General features: G+C 54.9%; 4 protein-coding genes across 4 annotated transcripts; 2 read left to right on the forward strand and 2 right to left on the reverse strand.

Moving 5' to 3' along the window:
* Positions 1–1,594: 1,594 nt before the first annotated feature.
* VOLCADRAFT_80633 (uncharacterized protein) lies at positions 1,595–3,049 on the forward strand (the record flags this gene model as incomplete). The annotated part of the gene is made up of 3 exons (XM_002949317.1): positions 1,595–1,779; positions 2,023–2,170; positions 2,472–3,049. 3 exons carry the CDS (start codon positions 1,595–1,597, stop codon positions 2,610–2,612), a joined length of 474 nt encoding a protein of 157 aa, XP_002949363.1. The 3' UTR covers positions 2,613–3,049.
* A 1,087-nt stretch (positions 3,050–4,136) lies between these two features.
* Positions 4,137–7,669, reverse strand: VOLCADRAFT_89754 (uncharacterized protein; the record flags this gene model as incomplete). The annotated part of the gene is made up of 7 exons (XM_002949435.1): positions 4,137–4,514; positions 4,978–5,190; positions 5,438–5,559; positions 5,997–6,146; positions 6,556–6,657; positions 6,955–7,025; positions 7,581–7,669. The coding sequence occupies 7 exons, from the start codon at positions 7,667–7,669 to the stop codon at positions 4,137–4,139; spliced, it is 1,125 nt and encodes a 374-aa protein (XP_002949481.1).
* A 4,383-nt stretch (positions 7,670–12,052) lies between these two features.
* Positions 12,053–17,490, reverse strand: VOLCADRAFT_89755 (uncharacterized protein; the record flags this gene model as incomplete). Its single annotated transcript, XM_002949436.1, has 7 exons — positions 12,053–12,232; positions 12,428–12,550; positions 12,737–13,408; positions 13,802–13,935; positions 14,032–14,452; positions 15,123–16,412; positions 17,377–17,490. 7 exons carry the CDS (start codon positions 17,488–17,490, stop codon positions 12,053–12,055), a joined length of 2,934 nt encoding a protein of 977 aa, XP_002949482.1.
* A 930-nt stretch (positions 17,491–18,420) lies between these two features.
* Positions 18,421–21,260, forward strand: VOLCADRAFT_104287 (uncharacterized protein; the record flags this gene model as incomplete). Its single annotated transcript, XM_002949318.1, has 7 exons — positions 18,421–18,451; positions 18,528–18,588; positions 19,439–19,485; positions 19,647–19,784; positions 20,077–20,198; positions 20,512–20,629; positions 20,743–21,260. 7 exons carry the CDS (start codon positions 18,421–18,423, stop codon positions 20,817–20,819), a joined length of 594 nt encoding a protein of 197 aa, XP_002949364.1. The 3' UTR covers positions 20,820–21,260.

Here is a 21,260-nt window from a genome sequence, read left to right on the forward strand (position 1 = left end):
GCAGTCGCCGCAGCAGCAGCGGCCATGCGCTCCATGAACTCCTTATTGATGTCATAGCAGGCATCCCGCTCAGTTCCGTCCATCACAGCGATCTCAATGCCGGCGCGTTGCAGAGTTGCAATGCCTTCTGAGGCGACGAGGGGGTTAGGATCACCGACGCCGACAACCACCTGCAGGGAGATGGCCATGCACCTGGTGTATGTCACACGAAAGCCAAATAAGACCCGAGAGATGCGCCGACAGGCAGCTGCGCGGTGACTTGTTAATTAAACGCATCGGGCAACAGCAGCATTGTGAAGGAATCTCGCCTTGCAAATGTCGTAGATCGCAATGCAGCACCTGTGCACTAGTCAGTCAAATTCCTGCCATGGTACTTAAGGTGCACATATTTTTCGCTGTCGGGTGGCCTTAAGCTCGTGCACACGCACCCGTGCCACGCGCGCATCAACCAAGGCCCTGCTGCATGGCGGTGTCCGGCCGTGGTGGTTGCATGGCTCCAGAGTGACGTAGGCTGTTGCCCCTTCAGCTTGGTTTCCTGCAAAGGAATCCATATTGAGGACGGGCAGGAAGCACTGAGCAAACCAAGGTAAACACCTTTAGGTGTAATTTCCGTAGGGCGCATACTTATTTTTGTCACCTGCTCCACGAAGAGCATACACTTCCGCATGGGGCTTGCCCGCTTGTGGGTGGTAACCCTCGCCGACAACCTGAGGACGCCACGCAGAATCACAGGACCGCATGATGCTCTCTTAGATGGGAACGTCAGCTGGATTGAGGGTGCGCTGGCCGGGATGGTTTGTGTGTTGCAGCTGGGGTACGAGCAATGGGACCCCGACACATACCCGGCCGTCCTTCACAATAACACAGCCCACGGCTGGATTGGGGTACGTCTTCCCCTCTGCTCTCCTTGCAAGCGAAAGTGCGCGACGGATGTATTCCCGGTCCTCATCTGTCACTGCACACACACACATCCATTATATCACAAGTTAAAAGGCTGCACACCCGTCGTTGAGCCATACAGACCTATCCCAGTCATATTAGCTAGACGACAGCAGGTGCGGGGCTTCCGCGAACATGGTCGAAATGGTGAATTAGTGAATCTGCTGTACGTTTGCATGCTGCGCAATGTTATGCTATCAGACCAAGATTTCTACTACTGTATATAGAACAGTGTACAATTGAATATAATAAGCTGCTATATGACCGGATGTAATCATAAAGTACTACGTTGGCCCTGCGCCTTACCTCATTCCACCATCTTCCGGCACCCTCTAGACTCCAGGAAGTTTGGATATAATTAGTAAAATGAAACAACACAGCTTGAAGCGCAGATTCATGAGAAGCCATTGTATTCGTTGACGCATCCAAGCTGTCTGTCACTACCTTTATGTCAAGTCCTGTGGATGCGTCTTAGCTGCATTTCATAGGAGAGGATTTCCCCATTGTTACGGAAATTGAGAGTTGTCCTAAGCAGCTAAGGCGAAATGGGTGACGGGGAGAAAGTCTTCCTTTATGTCTATGACTTGACAAATGGACTCGCACGGAGTCTGTCACCGATGCTACTTGGTCAACAGGCAGGTGCCCTACTTGGGCCATGCAAAAACGCCAACTTTCTGCAACTCGCACACGTTTGACGCTTCATGCGGAACCCCAGATTGATGCGATCTATCACACCGGCGTGGTAGTCGGCGGTATTGAGTACTTTTTTGGAGGCGGTGTACAACGTTGCATCGCTGGACAGACCCCGTTCGGGGCTCCCCTACGTACTGTGGAGCTTGGGTGGGTGGTGGGTGAAAGCGACTGTAATGCATCCGTTGGCGCACTCTCACGTCGTCCGCATTTTGGCGCTGCGCGGTACACGTGCATCCACTTCACGCGTGGCCCAACCAAGTCTTCACCCCTCCTTTGCCAGCCTTCGCGGCACTCATGTGACCGCCAACGGGGGATGGCGAGCATGGCCTGAGTGACAGATGCCTGATAATCTTGTTATACTCTTAACTTGCGGTCTTGGACTGTATGCAGAGTCACCCATATACCTAAGGACGTGCGGGAAGAGTTGCTTGCGGACTTGAGTACACGTTATAAACCACAAGATTACAACCTTATCACTAAGAACTGCAACCACTTCTCCAGTGCCTGGGCGGAGCTGCTCACCGGAAACCCCATTCCGGTCAGTGACACTGGCGCCGCACACTGGCGGCTTTGGGATCAAAACGTAGGGGTACTTGCGTTCTTAGCAGCCTTACAACATACACCGTGTTGCTTGCCTCAGATTTAGGCGAGTAGGTCTATGGGTCTATGCGGCATTCCACTCAGCAGATTGTACCATAGGGATGCTGGATCGCATGCAAGCAAAGGAGTGTATTGTTGGATCATGTATTACGCGGGCATGTGTCTGCAGTCCTCTGGCAGGTCCTGGTGCCATGCATAAGTTTTACATGTTCCTCCGGACATGTTGTTCTGCATTGTAGGACGAGTATGTCGGCCAAGCCCAGCGGATTTTGCAATCGCCCATTGGGCAGATGCTGCTGCCCATAATGGAGCAAATGGAACAGCAGTACGGCAACGTGACAGCGGCTGGCTTCCAGCAACCACCAACAGGCGGTCGGTAGGGGTGTGAAGCACATCCTTCACCTTGTGGCCAAGGCCGCGTGCGGCCCTTGCGGCTCTAGGCACGTAGGTCCAAGGCAAGAGGAACGTTAACACCATTTACAGGAGCGTCTTCATTCATTCAGTAGTATTCCAGTCTCCATCGGACCTGTGCTGCCAGGGGCAGATAGCCTCTGCCCTCTCGTATGACTGCGGTGCTCCCAAATTGCCGAGTTGTACTAGTGGTAGTGGTATAATGCGTCGTGTGCAGTTATACTTAACACCGTGGCTACCCATCGCAGGCAGGATAACGACACAAATTTTAGCCGCCGCTTTGTGTGCGCGTGCCAAGGCAACGCTTGGTGGCGGTTGTGGAACGGTTCCGGATAGTTTCGGTTGTGGAATGGTTTCCGTTTCTAACTGGGCGGCACAATCGACGGGTAGGTGATGAGACTTGCTAAGAGCCGGACAGGTTCTGAACATTGAACAGGTGTTCAGACACATCTACTTGCCGCAACTTTGAGGACATGGCCGGCTGTGGAGGCGCGATGCATTCGCACCCGGATTGGCGCAGTAACATGTAGCAGCAGCTTGCGGCACCTGGACCGGTGCCACACGCTGGCGCGAGGTACTGCGAGGCACTTGCACTTCCGCCTTGAAATCTTCAAACATATCGGACGATGTTGGGTATATGAAGGATGGAAACCTCGATTTTGTGGTAACTGTGGTTTTGGGGGTGTTTGTGGCCAATCATTCGGTCATTCGAAGATTTCAATTTCTTCCATTGCCGGAAATCAGCTATGGCTCCCTCCCTATCACTGATGGTGGTATATATGGGTTCGCCTCTGCATACCCTTTAAAAACGCGCGTGACACTATGTTCGTAAATGCACGGCTAAGCAATGCACTCGGCGCAACCCATGACAGTGAACAACGTAAGCACTCTGCAGGTTTCAGCCTCTCCACCCACATGACGTATCACCTTACCGGTTACTTCCTTCCTATCGAGCCGATGAAAAGCAAAATGTACAAAACGATTAGGGGTCATCACCTCCGTTACCTCAAAAAGCCGAAAAAAGCTCGTTACTGTCACTCCGTGTTATTACTGAACGAGAGTGAACATGGCCATACATGCAGAATTTGCCCAATATTATTGAGTAACCCTGCTTAACTGCACAGCTTCTGTTTCCTTCCCTGGCCGAATCCACATCACAAGCACCAACATAATATACACCTCCAGCCGCCAGTTCAGCCATCTATCTGCTGCTGAATATCGCCATGGCCTCCTCTTCAACCTCCAGTTAATGGCGCTGAATTCGCTCCTCTAGAGGTTCAAATCAGATATTCTTCCGCACATCGGCATTCTTACCAGAGAATCGAGGTTATCTCAAATGTACCCGTTTCGCGCTTAAAGCTACTGCATCCCGCCTCCTGACAGCTAACACTCCCTATCATTGGTGCCATCCAGCGATATGCCACCAGCACGGCCTCCTGCATTTACAACCTCATGACATGGTATCGCATATTTGCCTGACACTCTCTCAGCTATCAACCCTCGCCTTTCCCGCTCGCCAGTCTCGTATCTGACGCGCGTGCGAGCGCTTTCGACAGCGACCCTTGCGACAGCTTGCGGAGGTGTATGAGTGCTGCGACTCCGTCCCTCATTAGTAGGTTCACAACGCCCTCCGCACTATGTGACAGTGCACGAAGCGCGGCCCCGGCACGGTCGGCCGCGCTCCAAGCCGGCACATGCCCCTCAATGAGGTCGGCCGCACACTGAGGCTTACACGACTGCGCCTGCATCACGGCTCGGCTGGCAGCCCAGGCGGCGTGGTGGCCGGGGTCATTGAGACCCCGTGAAAGGGCCAACATGTACCCTGTTGCAAAGGTGTCGCCGGCGCCGTTAGTGTCCCGTACCTTATCCACCTGCACAGGGCCCGAAATACACACAAGTAGGAGCGGATGGCAAACGTGTTGCGGGTCCACCTAAGGAGGTGCCAGCTAGGCGGGCTGTTACGGTAGTCCAGGACGACCACGGGTGTCCCCGGGTCACGAGTTAAGGGACAGTGTGGTCTTAATGCGCTCCGAGCTGTCTTACAAACATGCAAACAAGCATGTACGCAATAAAATCGAGCCGCAGTGGATGACATGTACAAGCCAAGAGCTGAAACAGGGATCGGCAACATACGGGGCTGTGATATGTAGAAAGGGAAGGACTGCGGCAGGTTGGATGCTCCTGATGCTCCTGAGCGGCAACTCAGCCAACTGAGCATGTACCCCGATAAGCTTTTGGCAAGGGGTGACGCATTTCACCGCCAACGTCTTTTGCTTTTGACATGGGGTTCACCTGGTGGTTATCATCCCATCCTCACCCGCCCGCAGCCCTTACCGGGACAATATCGATGGTATGCACACCGGTGTCGTTGTACTCGGTGGCACCCTGGCTACCCCGTGTTATGATCACACGCTCGGCACGGCTCACCACCAGGCCCAACCAGTCTTCACTCCAAGGGTCCGTTTCCACGTCCGATAGGAACAGTGAAACTCGCTGCCATCGCCCCAAACCGGCCTGCATTGCATTATAACCCCAAAGCACAGCTATCTGTGCTCCGGCAGGCAGGGCCCAGTGTGATCCTAGATGCATCCCGAGGTGGCGTTGGTGTCTCATGGGACCAAACCCGAGTCCCCATTCGTGTGGCGGCGAAGGCGGATGCTGAGATCCCCGCACGGCCCTTCACGAATGGTTCAAACGAGCCCATAGATAGCGACAGCCCATACAGCTTCCCAAAATCATTAAATCACGGAGCGCGCACCAGCACGTACGGTCCCCCCCTCCCACAGCTACGCACCAGCAGCTGCGGCGATGGCGTCAGCAGCGGTAGAACGCGGCCGTCTGGCCCGAGGCGGCGCTGATAGCCCTGCGCCATGAGCCCAATGTGCTGTCTGCCGCGGTAAAGCTGGTCCCACAGCCCTACGTGGCAGTGCAAGTAATGCCAGGAGCAACATGGGGTGGGTCACACACATGGCGTGGTCTGAGAGGGGGAGCTGAAGAACGAGGCAGGCCAACGGCAGGCAAGGCTGCCAGCTCAGCTCAGCTCAGCTCAGCTCAGCTATCCAGGAAGTCATTATGGCTAGCTGCTGAGATGTGGAGTTGAGATCACAGTCGATGGATCGAGATTCGCACGCTGGATTGGTGGCGATTGCTGAACCCTCTATCTCTGCGGATGTTCGGGTGAATGGATGAGGAGGGATCCTAGAAGGCAAGATCAACCGCCTTGGACTTCCAGTTCGTATGGCGTAGTACAGAAGCCTCCCACTCTGTAACAATTCAATTCAAAATAAGAAGTCATCACAACCCCTCTGTCGCAGAAGAAACTCATTGGTGGCGGCGCTGCCTTACACCCGTACCATCATACTCGAGGAAAGAGGCGGCATCCAGCTCATGCTGAGTCAGCGGTCCTAAAATGACCGTGCGTGCACGTTGACAGTGCCGCGGCACATGGGACCTGGACAGCGTGACGTTGGGGTTGGCTGTCACTCGCAATTTCCTCTGATGCCCTGGAGCAGCGGGGAAACGGCACACGGTTGCGGCGTAGCGTAGTGTAGCGGCGCACATTGACTAATGAGTCAGCCTGCTGCAACGTCCGTCATCCTTGGGTGCGGATGTCTGGGTCCAAGGTCCGCCAGGTCCCGCTTCCGATGCCTTAGAGAGGCTGTTCGACACGCTTCTGAGGAATAGATGCCCCACCCTACGTGCGTCGGATATAGCAATGGATTGTTTGGGGTGCATTGTGAGGCGACTCATGTACATTCCCCTAAACCCCTTAACAAGGGGGGGCCCCAGCACGTCTTGTGGCGTGGGGTCCCACTGCTAGCGCCTGCAACCTCCATCTACTGTCCACAGCAGACCCCCCCCCTGCTGCACCAAGATTACCAAGGAGCCGACTACCGGCGGAGGGGGACGTACCAAACCAGGTGTAAGTGTGCTCAAATGTCAATGTTGACGCTGCGGGCACAACGTGGAGTTCGTGGCCCTCAAACACCGATAGGTCAGCATCCGGACCAGCCACTGTGCAGGCGGCCGACAGGGCGTCACAATGGGTGAGATCAAGCAGCTCGTCGTGCCACAGTTTATGCTGTGGGATTTGCAGCAATCTGACCCTTGAGGTGAAACTGGTGCAGCCTCCCTGTCCCTGGGTCGCCCGGGTATTTAAGCAGTTAACCCCGTACAAGATACCTGTAACAACGCAAGCTTTAATTCCATACGCTCGTACAGCTGCTGCTGCATAGGATACAGCCCCTCCCTGCGGCAGGAAAGCTGGAGATGACCACTTGATGGCCGACAGAGAGCGAAGCCCACTCCCACCACCTACCGCTGGCCGCGAGCCATCATCCACAACATCTATTGTGACCGTTCCAACAAGCAGGAGGTCCGGTCTGCAGAAATCCGGATAGGTGAAGTCCTCTAGCAAAGAGCTTTCAGTGCAAAGCTGCCCCGTCTTACCTACTAATTTCCAAAACCATGTAAAATATAAATGCTAATAAAGATACCAAGATTACAGCGACAGACCTCATCCTAAAGCGCATCTCGCAACACCTCAACTAATGGATGCGCATAGCTAACATGTAAAAATGCGACGAAATCCCAACATTCTGGCCTGCTGCATTAGGCACAAATTATTACTGGGAGGTAGACTTTTTGTGGGCGACTCGACAAGCATCAAAGCATGCCGTACAATACATCGTTCGCAGAGTCATCATCAGACTTCAACAGTCCAGGACGACATGCAAAGCCAGCAGCATGAGCCGAAGACGCTCTTCCTAATCTGTTCGGCATGACCTAGGCAACCTAAGTAGGTTATCCTAACACGACGTTAACCATCATTCGAGGTGTTGGGCTTTTCATCACACTGCTTATGTATGCTAAGAAACAGGGGTCTGTAGAGTGATCCAAGATACGAGAAGCGGAAGAAAAGTACAAGGCGTTCTCACCTTTCGACTGACAGACCGTAACAGGCATTGGATGTGCAAAGCTGCACAGAGATTACACCGTCTTTCCAGAAGCACAGAATAAGTAACATATATTACCTTCACTTCATGTGATTAGGACTGATAACCCTACATTGTCAAGCTTGACATAGGGCTAATCATATGGACGCCTCCATTTTATTATCTCAATAAACAATTGATAGAGCTTCCATACGGTGGGAGGATCGGTACTAATGAGCTGCGGGTAGCAAAGGCAATCGTTGCGGTGGCAGTTGCACCTTGTCGTTGCTGGCTTGCTTATGCCTTCTTTGGGATGGCTAACAACCTAAACACCAATATTTGGATGTTTTGTAACCTAAAAGCTCAAAAAATCTATCGAGGTTTTCAGGGAGCGTATGGGACGCCAGCACGTGCTCTTGGGACGCATCGTGTTCGTGGCCATAGCGATACAACAAGGCTAACTTAGGAGGAGCCGCATTTTGTTTATGGCATTCGTCAAAGGCATACTGTGATAAGTTATTCGGACATGTGCTCGGGCGCTCGAGGCCTGTACGGACACGTACGCAACAGGAAAAGTTAATACGCTTGAAGCACGAATACTTTCCACGTTAGATACGGTTAACGCGTGCAATAAGCAATAACTCATGATTGATGTCAGAAATGTGACGCAACCCCTTCCCTGTTGCGAGGCTGATGCTTTCCGAACTCGGAAGGGGTTTTAACAAAGAGTCGGTTGGTTTTCGTTAGTGTCGTTAAGCCGAAGCTTGGTGCCTTGCGCCTAGAGGCGCACATAACCTCAAGAAATTCTCTGTAAGATTTAGTTTTCTCTAGAAGTCTCGGTCCAGGCCATGTGCAGGTTGACGATAGCTACCGTAACGGTGTATCCGTCTGCTGTTCAAGTGAGAGCATATTGCAAACTAGCCCCCTCGAGAAGTCCTATTCCATATATGAGTTTTTTTTCTTGGAACCAGTATAAGACATTGCAGTTTTGCTTCCTCGAGGTTTACCTTTTTAGGAGCAATTAATTGTGGGATGTCGGCTGCTCTGATAATTATCAATTAAGGCATCAATTGGGGCCCCGCTGCGCAGCCCCTCTTGCACGCTAAAGTGATTATCGCCTGCCTGGTTGCCCTGCGGATAACGGTACCTCGCGCCGCGAGTCAGGCGGGGATGTAGGAGCGGCTTCGGCACGTTTCATTGATGATGCACACGACATCGAATGCCGCCTGCGCCTTCCCGCGCGGTGGGCCGTAGGCCTAGGGGATCAGAGTGGGTCACTGCTGGTTGGGGACGAGCCCACCCACCCGCTTTTCGTCGATGATGCATCCCTAATGGCAACCGGGCACTAGCGAGCGCAGCAGTGCCCGCTCCGCTCTGGCTAGATCATTACTTCTCAGGCGACTGGCATGGCGGCAAATACTGCAAATACTTGTAAAACAATCATCCTTGGGGGAACATAGCGCGAGTGCAATTAGGTCATGGAGGCAACAGCTGCTGTGTGTTCGTTGGATAGTACCAGGCTGCGTGGATTGACCGGGAGTGACTCTACACCTGACCTCGGGGGCTGCACTACGGGCCGGGACAGCACTTCACTGCCTGCACGAAGCAGCAGCTGTTAGCCGCGGGGAAGCGAGTCACATTCGACCTCACCGCAATGTGCCGCAGTAATGAGGCTACTGCGCCTAAGCTTTGCATGGGCCTTTGAACACCCCTTGTCATTCCCGTCTTATCGTACGGGATGCAATGTAAGCTTTGAAAGCGCTATGACTAGCCCTATGGTCGAGGAACAGCGTGCATTCATGCGATCTGTGGTAGGCGCGCGAAACCCCACACCATAATCAGTCTCTACCGTGACCCGTCTCAGCGGCCACTGCAGGCCCACGGGGCCAACCTACTTCTTAGATATTGAACCCCGTGGTGGAGAGGCCCGGCGGGACAATAATGTGCCATGGAGCGTTCGTTTCAGACCTTGGGCTTGGGCTTTAGGGTACCACTGATTGTTGGTCGGAAAAGGTACTTGCCATTCTGACCAGCATGGCAGCGTTAGCACCTGTGAGGGCCTACAGGGCGGGAATTTGGTTTCTCAATGCTGTTGCAGCTTTTGCCTGTCGGTAATATTCTCAAGGAGTTCCCCATGCGGCTCGATGCGAGGTGGACGTGTGCTGACACCCTATATGGGTTTTAAGGTAATGCATGTGTAGCACCACGGTGGCACTTGTGGTGTGTGTCGTGTTAGAGGTCTGTTCGGGGCGATCAGCTCCACGAACTAGCTCGCATACGCGTGAAGGACCCCCCTTGGAATGGCGATGTGTGCGTGCGGAAAGATCACGCAGCTAAAGGCTGTGTACGATACTTCAGTTGGTCTGACTGCTCGCACCGAGTACGACCTGCAGCTGAAGCAGGTGCGCAGTTGTATTTGGTCCTAGCGCTGATGAGCCTGGCCTCTCCATTGGACAAGGTGTGTGAGCCTTCGAGTACCTTGGCCGGGGTTCCATTGACGTCTGCTCCACATATGGGCCCTGCCGACTGTAGGCTCAAGCAGCGCCGCCAGCTGGACCCATCGCAGCGGGCTACGACTGGGCCGTGTACGGCAGCAACGTGCGCCACAACGTGCGCCACAGCAGCAGTGTTTGGGAGGGGCAACAGTCCACTGACTAAAACACCACCCATCCACAAAGCGAGGAACTCAGCATGACCAGAGCCGTACATATGAGCTGATGTGGCTGGTCTATGCAAATGAGCATAGGCTGCTTTGTGCCTTCCGCGGTTTAATGAGGCGGACTGATCGCATCCAGTCCTGTAACCCCTCGACCGTCATATGCACGTGCAATCTTCCGGCGATGACTGGTTTGATGCAGCTCCCCGTTCCATGGGGGGGGGATCACCAGTTCGTCTAGTATGGCCTCATCAATTTCTGGGCGGACTGCAACCGGGGGGGGCCAACCAGCGGTGCAACCGGGTACCAGAAGGGTCCAGAGCCCACTGACCACCTGAATGTGTAACAAGAGAAAAGCTATGCTGCGAGATTAAGTTGCGACAACCCGGAGAGAGCCACCCGTCCCTATGCATCGGACCTCCGTATGCCAGTTGGCGTCGTAAATGAGCAGTCATGTGATCGCTGGACCTGATTCTTTGCCGGCACGGAGTGGCGCTAGGACGCAGGTTCGCCGAGGACTTGGTCCTCGCGGTCTGCAGACTGTCCGCAGACTTAGGACTCGGGAGAGGACTGTCAACCCAATGACTGTCATGAGGTAGCTTCGGGGCGGGGCAATGCCAGCTGCACAACTTCACACCGGGACATATATACATGGGATTCGTCTTTCCGCGCGACAATCCGTCGTACACTCTTGAATCTCGATGGAGGAAACAGCATCCCCATCCTCACGGGGAAATGCACATCCCCGGCGGCCACCGCACTGTGCTGGACCAGGAGGTCTGCACAGGATCATGTACGGTGGGTATCAGTTTACAGCAGTCGCAAAGGGATACAGCACCGTCAGCAAGCCATCAAATTTCCGTAGAGTCGGACAAACCAAATCAATAACAACAAAATGAGAAAATTAAGGTTGATGACGTTGCCGCCTGGTACGCACCCTCATGCGCGGAATGGCCGTGCCGGGGACATGGAGGTGTTGAGCTGTGAGCTGTAGGATGGGAGAGTTGTGTCGTGAAATCTAGGAGCCTATTACTACTCCAGGCGCTTTTTCGAGTGGACAGCCCACTGCAATATCCAGAGTCAGGGCTCTGACTTTGAATTTGCAAAGCTTTTCATAACCACCATAGCGATGCTGAGGTAAAGGCATCGCAATCTCCACAGGCTTACCACACCTAGGCATGCAGTGTAATGCGAGTCACGACGCATTGCGATTTTCTCCCAAGATATGGCCATCCTATCAGGCCACGGGTATCAAGCACCCAAGCAGTGGGGGTGACCAATAAACCGCAAACACCAAGGACCAACTGCACCAAGCAAAAAAAACTAATGCTAAAACCTCCTAAAGCACAACAACGCGTCCTGCATGCCGGTTTCCAAACGCCTCCTACGCGCGCAAATAAACATTTATACAGAGGCATACTTAAAGCAGCTTGCCAGCAAGGACACACACGCGCATATCTGCGCGTTACGTTAATCGAGCAGTAAGTGGCAGCGTCACTTCGGCCCACTCAATACTCACATCGGCGGAAGGACTCCAAAACAACACCGACCGACCACTGCCGTCAGCACACACGCATATGCCCTTTAGCTCTGGGAGTACAGTTCGGCCACACGCATTGCAGCCCTACAGCTCATTGAACGCATTCTCACCATTCGCAAGCAACTCCTGCTGATCTGTTGCCATCACAACACACCATTCGCGCGAGGCCATCCTTCGCTGACCTTCATATTCATACACGGACGCCCACATCCCCCCCCCTTCTAGGAAGGAGGCAGGGAAGAGCTGCTCCACCCCCGGGCAGGTAGTATCCATCACCAATCACTTCAGTGCTGGGCACTCGTTCCTAAAGGTTCTATACTTCACCATCAGTTCCGGCTCACCCAGCTTGTCCAGCTGGGTGAGGAAAGTGCGCTGCGCTAAGTACAATACGGGTTGTGCTGCCAGGGGCCCCTCACGTAAAGCCTTCGCCACGTCAGCCGCCTTCACGTAGACAATGCCCTGCACCAATGAGGGATTGCGGAACGAGAAAAGAGCCCAAAACCTGAACGTGGGAATCCACCTAACCGGATTTGCAGCCAGCCGCCAATCACAATATATAGCAGTGTGGGTAGTGCGTGTGCGGGCATGGTGCTATGAAAGTGACATATGGACCCAATTCGGGGGGAACTTGGGCATCATAAAGTTTACGCTTACCGGCTTCGCCCCACCCATCATTATGGCGACATAGTTGTCCCCGGTTTTCCGTGGGCGGTTCCCAACAAACTGCCCGTCAACCGCGAACCAACATGCAGGAAACGGTAGCCGAAAACGGTAGAGCTGTGTGACTGCAAAAAGTAACGAGGTCTCAAATGCGGCGCGCCTGCAGGAGCTATCCACCAGGTTGCTCTTGCTGTTGCGCCCTCCCGACTAAGCACCCATCAACACGTCTCAGCTTGAGGTCTCTTGTAAACACCTTAAAAGGCACCTACCCCGCGAGCAAAGAGACAACATCAAACAACTCACCTCGGCACGCGGGGGCTCGTCAAACATGACTGGCCGCTCGCCACGTCCGTTGTCATCGTAGTCATCATTGTTCTGCAGGTGCACTGTGTTGTGCGACCCCGGCTGCGCCACTGACGGCGGCAGCACGCGCAGCAGCATCTCGAACTCGACGGGCAACAGTCCACGCGCCCCCTCGCGTCGCGGCGGCTCCGGAACCTCATCCCTGGCAACCTCAGACGACTCATTGCGCCCGCTGTTCAGCCGCTCGAACAGACACTTTTGGTGCAGCACTACAGCCGGTGTGCACATCAGTCCTTCCCCAAACGATCCGTGGGTCATAAAACGCAAGTTCTGGTTGAGAGGTAGTGCGCGGCGTGACCCGGGATTTGGCTGCACCCACTTGCTCGCGCACGGCACTGCGGGCCACACGACACGGCGCCCCGTCAGCAGGGCCAGCTGCACCAGCCCACGCGCCATGCTGGTCCACTGGACCTGCGTGAAGGTGGTGGTGTCGACGTCCGGCAGCAGCGCAACCACTCTCGGCACTTCCGATGCATTCGGGGACCCTAGGAAGGGAAACGGCCCGCCATCCGTGAGCGCTGCCAGCTCCCAGCTGTACTCGCCGTACTGCATACGCACGGCGTCCTTGCCGATGCTGGTCGGTCCAGGGGCTCGCACCAAGTGCGCAAAGACCTGCAGGCATGGCGGCGGCAAGGACATGTGGGCCGGGTGGGGGTTTACATGGAGAGGCACAGATGAGGCGATAACTGCTCCACCCCCGGGCAGGGGGAAGAGCTGCTCCACCCCCGGGCGGGGGGAAGGGGCGCTCAGGGCGCTGTTACTGAATGTGAGCTCGCCCATCCCCGAAATGGCTATACACGATGGCTATACACGCAACCAAGGCCATGGGAGCGCAGGAGGCAGCATCCCGACCACACACAGGGGCTCACATAGTGCATAACACGGCCGGAGGGGGAGCGGAGCTAAGCAACGACTTGGGGACATCACTTGGGGGCTTTCTTGCTTTCTTGATTTCATGTGGCGGCTCGGCTCGGGGTGTCCTATCCCTCAGCATCCCTAACTGACCTGTCGGGGCATTCCATTCGTGAGCTGGGGGTCCCAGTATCCGAGTACTCCTCGCTGCGTCCAGCCGCCTACCAGCCAGTCAGCCGCATACGCCAGCATCTCCATCTCCCGATGCAGCGGCGGCAATGGGCCATCTGTGACAACGCTGCTGCCGCTGCTGCCCTCGTTATTACTGTCGCTGTCATCACTACTGTTGCTAAAACCATTCTGCTGCAAGCGCCTGAGTGCACCGCCCGTCCGCGACCCAGCAGCTCCCAGGGCATCTCTGCGCCGGACATCCGCTGCTGCCTCCTCCCCAGCCAGGTGCCTGCTACTGCTGCTGCAAAGCGCCGTGTCCAAGCTGCCCTGTGCAACATCGGGTTGGTCTTCGGTGCACCGCGACTTGTCCACAGCGGTTCGTAGACGCCTGTTGCTGTTCATGGAGCGAAGCACGGACTGCCGACTGGCCCAGAGGTTGTCATCGTCGGCCAGTACGCGCTGGAATCTGGCCGCGAAGCCGTCAGGTAAGAAGGGGGGTAGCCTGTAGCTCGGCTCGTCCGCTAGCAGCGGCTGTGGGTCCCGGGGCCTGGTGAGGTTGGCCCAACTTGTCATGAACGTGTCGGAGCCCACCAGGCCGAGCAGGTCTGGGTCCGTCACTGGGGTGACTTCGCGCTGCAGTTGGAGATGACAGACAAGGCCCCGAGACGGGAGGGGGCGGGAGGGGGAAGGGAAAGGACCGGTGTTTCGACAGCCAGATAAGGGTTTGGGTGCAGTCGTCGATAGACAAAAACACGCAACAGTACAACACAGGGACCACCTATGCCGTACTTACGACTACAAGGCAATCCTGCTGTGGTCAGCGCGCGAGTATGCATTCGCACCCCTCCCGGGGGCCAGAACGATATGCACGAGGGCCAGGACAAGAGAACCTATCTGGCACCCAGTGCACCTTCACACACTTTGTGCGGCGCTCCCCGGGAAAGCGCCAAGTGGTGCTCAGTGTCAAGGAACACAGAGTCATTGCGTTGGCTCTTGCCCAGCAGCGCATGACGCCCATACCTCCCCAACCAGGTGTGATGCAAAGGTTGATAACCTGGGCGAGACTTGTCACTGGCCATCGAACGGCTCGCTGGAACCCAACGTCCTGATGGAACAGCTTTCGCCTCCCGACTATCGATCAAGGCTGTTGCACCCTTTTGCCCTGTCCATAATGCAAATAAATCCCGCCCTAGCACCCCGCTGCCGCCGCTGCCGCTACCTCAGCACCGGTAGCAGCAGCAGCATGCGATCAAACCACAGCCCAAACCGGGATGCACCTAACCATCCCGGAACCCCTACCCACCCCCAGAAGCTCTGAGGGACCTTGTCTGTCCGCCAGTCCCAGTGCCGTACGGTGACGCATGTTCCATCCGCCGCTATCGTCGTCACTGCGTCGAAGCAAGGGTCTGCCGTACCGGTCCGCGGGTCGCGCACAGTAGTACAGTGACATCTTGCCGGTGATGCTTGTAAGCACAGCATCGCCAAACAGAAACTGATCCCAGCAGCCTCTTCGGGACGCGTCGTGCGGCGTCATCAGCTGGTGGGCGGCCGAGGAGGACTTATCCGGTGTTAAAGCTGCTGTTGCTGAGTTCTCAGTCGAGTTCGGCGCCGGTGGTGGCGGCGGCATGTCCAGCCACCTGAGATTGCGCTCCACTGCCTCGGACAGCAGCCACGCTACCGGTCCATTGCGTGACACGTTTTGAAAGTACATGACTCCAGTGTTGACGATACTGCCTCCGCGAACACTCTTGCCCACTACCATGTGCGCGGAGCTGTACGGTGGGGTCTTAAAAAAACTGTACGGCTCACGGAACGCGATGACGTCCGTGTCCAGGGAAAGCACGTTGTAGCCGTGGCGCACAGTACGAGCCAACAGCATAAGTCGCTTAGTCATGAGTCGCCGGTGACCGCCGAACACGTCTGGAAAGGTTTCGTTGTACCAGACGCAACCCAGGTCAGCAGATGAGGATGAGGATGAGGATGATGCGGCCGCAGCAAGGCCGGCACCCGCGGCGCTGCTGATGATGTTGCGCCGCCCGCTGGCCGCGGCGTCACTAGCTGCCGCGAGCGCAGCCATGGCAGCTGACACATTCAGGGCGGGAAGTGCCTGTGCATTACGCAACTCCCGAGCCTGCCGGGACAAGGATAGCTGCCCCTCCCAGTCCTGGGCCATGGAAGTGTACGGCACTGACGCAGACTTTAGAGCTCGGTGGGCAAGGGTGGCGTCTGCGAAGGCGCCGGGCTGCTGACCATGCAATTTCGCCCGTGCAAGCAAGAGCACATCTGCTGCCGCGCAAAACGCCCGCGAGTTTGTCAACCACAGGATGTGTGCAAGGCCGAGCTGGGCCAAGTTGTCGTGCAATTGCACGGCGGCCCGCGGGCGCGTGTCGGTGATGAGGATCAACTCGCGCCTGAACGAGCGAGCCTCCAGCGCTGACGTAAGAGCTGCCGGGGGTTGCACGTCGCCGGTGAAGGGACGTACCTTCCCAAGGCTAACGTATGCGCTCGGCCGATTTGGATGAAACGGTCGCTTGCGTTTCGCAGCTAGCGTGCGACCTCGAGGTTGTTGTAGTGAGGCATCTACACCGCCCACCTTCGGCACGATGTGATTGTAACTCAATTCAGTTAGCGATCCTTGCGAGAATTCCTCAGTACTACTTTCAAGGTTTCTCAGGCGTCGCTCAATCACGTCAAGGCCCGCAGCTGCCTTTGAGACCACCGTAGCATCGCCGCTGCCAGCCGCATTTAGAGTAACAATCAGTAATATGATAACAAACATCCCTACTTTCGTTACAAAAATATATTCTGCTTGCCACCATAATCGCTACCTACAAGGACATGAAACTCCTGATCCTACAAGCGCGTTAGCCCCTACAGTAATACCAGGAACGATTTGCCAATTTTGCGCAGTGCTTCTCCGCATTAAGATATCAGGCATCTGCCAGATCACTAAACAATGCATGCACACTCCTTGTGAGATACAAATAAAGTGATCGTCATGAATATCGTTGTTTTCGTGAAATGAATTTCATTCCAGCACATGGTGGTGCGGAAATCCGTTACCTACCTACAGCCTGGGAATGCCGTACTGAAACTGCGAAAGAGGGCTCAGCTCAATCGTAAGGCACTCTCTTTAAGCAGTCATTGAACACTTCAGTGTACAAGGATTAAGCCGACCTTGCCCAGCAGGTGTGCGCGCCTCGGAATGGTTATACACTTATCTACGGACAGGTGGGTTTTGCGTCACTCCATGATCCATTAACGCGTTGCAAACGTCAGCTAGGAAATACAAACACGCAGGAAGAAGGATGGTGAAGAGTTATTCCACGAAACGCGCAGTAAATTCAGCGGGGCGGAGTGCAGCCCAGGACCACGGCTGCTCCCCCAGGACTACCTTTTACACGCGCGGCCCCCGCGAATTAACGTGAGAGCTTGTCACATTGCCCGCGATGATGCACGTAGCTAGTTTAGTACGTTTAGGCATTCAGGTCCATGGGGCCGGTTTCGATGCCGCAGTCAGGGCCCTGGTACTGTCGGGCTTGATGCTGAAGGCGGACCTGGTTCGTCGTGGAGTGGATTTTCATTCCGGGACCCTCTATGTGACGCGAATTCATTGCTGGCTTGGCTTGCACACTTGCGCACCGCGCCTGTCGCATCGTTTTTGCTCTCATTGAATTTGGTTTGGCGACAGGGGAGACGCTTCTGCGTTGTGACAATTCGCGGGCTCAGAGTCCTGGTTAAGGTCCTACATCGCGAATGGCGTCCAGCTGGATGCATTGCGGCCTCCGGATTCGGGTGGCGGTCCACTGCAGGACCTCTGGCACAGCTTGCTTCCTGAAATGACATCCCATGGCCCCTTGCTCGAAAGAGCGCTTTGAAGCCCAGAATACGCTGGAAGGTGCTAACGGACTGCGGCCAGAGGTACAACCTCTATATGTAGTCATGGATATGCGTGCGCCTGCGCGCCTCAAAAAGGGCAGTAGGATTAAAACAATGTTGGGAAAGATGTTCTGGTTTTTAACTCTTCTTTAATCTCCTTTTACTGGGAAGTAGGTGTAGGCACCACGTCCGCAATTTCAAAACTATAATCATGCAGCCATGCACGCATGGTGGGCCTAACGACGGGCCGCACTACATTATTATAAGAAACGTATTGCTAATAATCCAACATGCAATTATGTAATGATAATGCCCATCGTCGCACAAGAGTTTGAAAGCACCCCCTTTCCCAGATCGCGTACAGCTTATACCGTAATGGATTCTGGTTCTGTCAAACTTTAGCAGAATCCTAGCTACCATTTCAATTCGTAGATAAAAAAAACATTGCCAATGGTCCGCATTAAGATACGTACTTATACCTTGTCTGCCCCCTCGAGATTGCATATGAACAATAATTGTTGATGTACAGAACCTGCGACTGTAAATATGTGCTTTATGCTGCGTACATAGAACTTTACGCGGTGCTGAGCTATTCACGTCCAATTGACAGGTACCGGGCTCTTAACGGAAATATCTACGTTCACACCTTGCATTTAATAAGTGTTGTAATATTACAACATACGTTAACAAAAATACTCGCGACAAAGAATCCTCTAACAGCAATGCTGTGCAGGGCTATCTCGTTGCTGGCTGGTAAGCTCTCTGTTTTCCCAGGATTTCACAAGCAAAATGTATATAGCACACATATAAACTTCCGGCTCATACACAGCTCTGGTTGCAGTGATACTGCTATTTGAGCTCGGTCGCACTGCGCGCACGTCAGCAGCACGGTAAGGGCGTGTGCGCCTTTTATCCTGGCGGGTAATTATATCTGCGCCGGTGTTGCAAGCCCTAAGAATCTCCAGATCGGGTTTCCTAATCGTAAGCGAATACTGCGCACTGTGATCATGCTGGCGTCTCGTACAGGTGGTTGCCAACGGCTGCCGAGGCGCAGCAGCGTATCGAACTAGCAGGGAACTCTGGGGCACGGATGTTACTCGCAGAGGCATATAGCACTATGGACAATGCCTCGCAAGTTGCGAGTGCGCCAGACGCTTCCCTGCTACGCAGAAGGCGGAAGCCACCGCCTGGCCCGGACCTTTTGCAGCCTGATTCAGTGATGTCGACACCTGAAATCCGTGAACCCCCTAATTCTCCGCCACCTCCTCCCCCTTCACTGCCGCCACCGCCTCCTCCGTTGTCGCCGCCTTCGCCACAACCACCGGCCTCACGTAAGCCTAGGAAACCGCCACCCGCGCAGCCCCCACCGCATCCTAGGCCTCCTTCCCCCTACAAGCCTCCATCATCCCCAAAGCCCCCGTCACCACCGAATCCCCCTCCCCCGCCCAAGCCCCCGTCACCACCGAATCCCCCTCCCCCGCCCAAGCCCCCGTCACCACCGAATCCCCCTCCCCCGCCCAAGCCCCCGTCGCCACCGAATCCCCCTCCCCCGCCCAAGCCCCCGTCACCACCGAATCCCCCTCCCCCGCCCAAGCCTCCATCACCACCGAAGCCTCTACCATCCATGCAATCGCCACCCAAACCGCCCGCACCCCAGCCATCCAGCAAGCTACCACCACCACAGAAGGCGTCGCCCAGTCCCGTCCCTCCGCCATCACGTTCAACACCACCATCGCCCAGGCTACAGCCGTACAGTTACTTGCCAATGCTAAAGCCGGGTGCAATCCGTAAGTACTGATGAACGGTCGTGGCATGTCTTTAAGCAATGCGTTTTATGGGGGATGTGCTTAATTCCAGGTTCGGACCTGGAATGTACCCATTCCCGGAAGAACAGCTTTAAAAACATGTCCTAGCCTGGCGGACTTATCGGCTCGCTTAACCTTTGCAGTCGAAGCCCATAACAAGTACCGTTTATGGAGTGGAGTGCCTAACCTGACATGGAGTGACGAGTTGGCTGCGTCAGCTCAAAATTGGAGTGACAAGTGCATTTTTGAGCACTCGTATGGCCAGTACGGCGAAAACCTTGGTGAGACCTCACCGCCGTGTCGTTGTTCCCGTAGCTCGCACGGAGATGTTGCTGCTGGCCCCCCTTGCACGATGCCGCAGCAAGAGTGTCTGTGCACATTGGACTGCCTTGTAGCAAACTCACATGATTCCCAGTGTAAGCCTTGCCCAAATCATGATTGGATGATACATCGTCACAGCGGCAGTGGGGCAATCTAATCGCCAAAGTCCGGGTTTGGTATGTACTTTGTACATGTCAGGGACCCAGTGTGGCTCCCGTGTGCCCCAAACTGTTCCCAACACACCCGTACCAGTTCTGGGTACGTTCAACACCATGGGTGAAATCCTGTACGGCATGAGTTTATGGACAATCGAGATGTGCTGGTATGACTTTGACGCGCCAGGCTTCAACGAAACGACCGGCCACTATACTCAGGTAAGTGGTGAGCCCCAAGGCACCCACTGGCATGGCGTTGCTTAGAGTTGTCGGTAGCACTTAACTGCATGCTTAGGCATGCATTTGGGGCATTGAAGTGTTCACTCTCTTCCAAAACTTCCGCTGTCAATCGGAGAGCAAATGAGCGAGCAAATGAGGTACAGCTTGCACCCTGGTCTTGCCGTGGCCGCCCTGGCTGACTGCGCCGCTGACTCGCGTATATATAGATGGGTAGGCGGCGATGCGCCGCCAAGTTCCGGTACCAGCGGTCATTGCATTATAGCCACAATTTCGGGCCCCTCAATACCCACAGGTCGTATGGAAGGATACACAGATGGTTGGCTGCGGCTATAGGACCTGTAAATCAGTCTCCGGATTCAGCGGTCAGTGTGACGGATGTGGCGTTGTCACGTGCCATTACTCGCCGCCAGGTGGGTCGTTAGGGAGCGTAGGTGCGTGAAGGCGGGATAGGTGGCGGCGGCCGGCCCGCGGTCGGCCTCCTCCATCTCGGCTGCTGACGTTTTCGCCTTGTATTGCGACGCAGGGAACTACTTGTCCGCAACCCTGTTCCGTCTCAACGTCCTGAAACCCATCAAGTCATGGTGCCCAGGAGCGACATGACGTTGGGGATGGGCGTGAGGTGCCAAGGCAGGTGCAACTAGGAAAGCTGTCCTAAGAGAATAGTACGACGTGGATATATCGTAACCACCCTATGACTAATACGCAGGCAGGACATGGCATGGCATCATATAGGAGATTCATACACGTATAGGAATTATTGCGAAAATGTACAGAATCGGACGCGATCCGTTTACAATGCAGGGAAGCAGGGGCCTGAGGTAGGGGGGGGTCCACTTAATGTTAACGTCACGGATTAGGGCACGGAAGTCCTTGGTAGGAGCTTGAAACGTAGTTTCGCTCCACATGGTTGTGAAGACGGGGTAAGTTTGCCAACAACTTAGCCGTTTGCGCAACAGGTATTAATGGAGAGCTGGTGGGCAGAGGGTTAATCCGCGACCTTAATCCTATGTGGAAACACTCCCTAAAAACTGTGTGCGGATG

This window comes from Volvox carteri (genome assembly GCF_000143455.1).
Source record: "Volvox carteri f. nagariensis unplaced genomic scaffold VOLCAscaffold_14, whole genome shotgun sequence".
Classification (NCBI taxonomy): Eukaryota; Viridiplantae; Chlorophyta; class Chlorophyceae; order Chlamydomonadales; family Volvocaceae; genus Volvox; species Volvox carteri.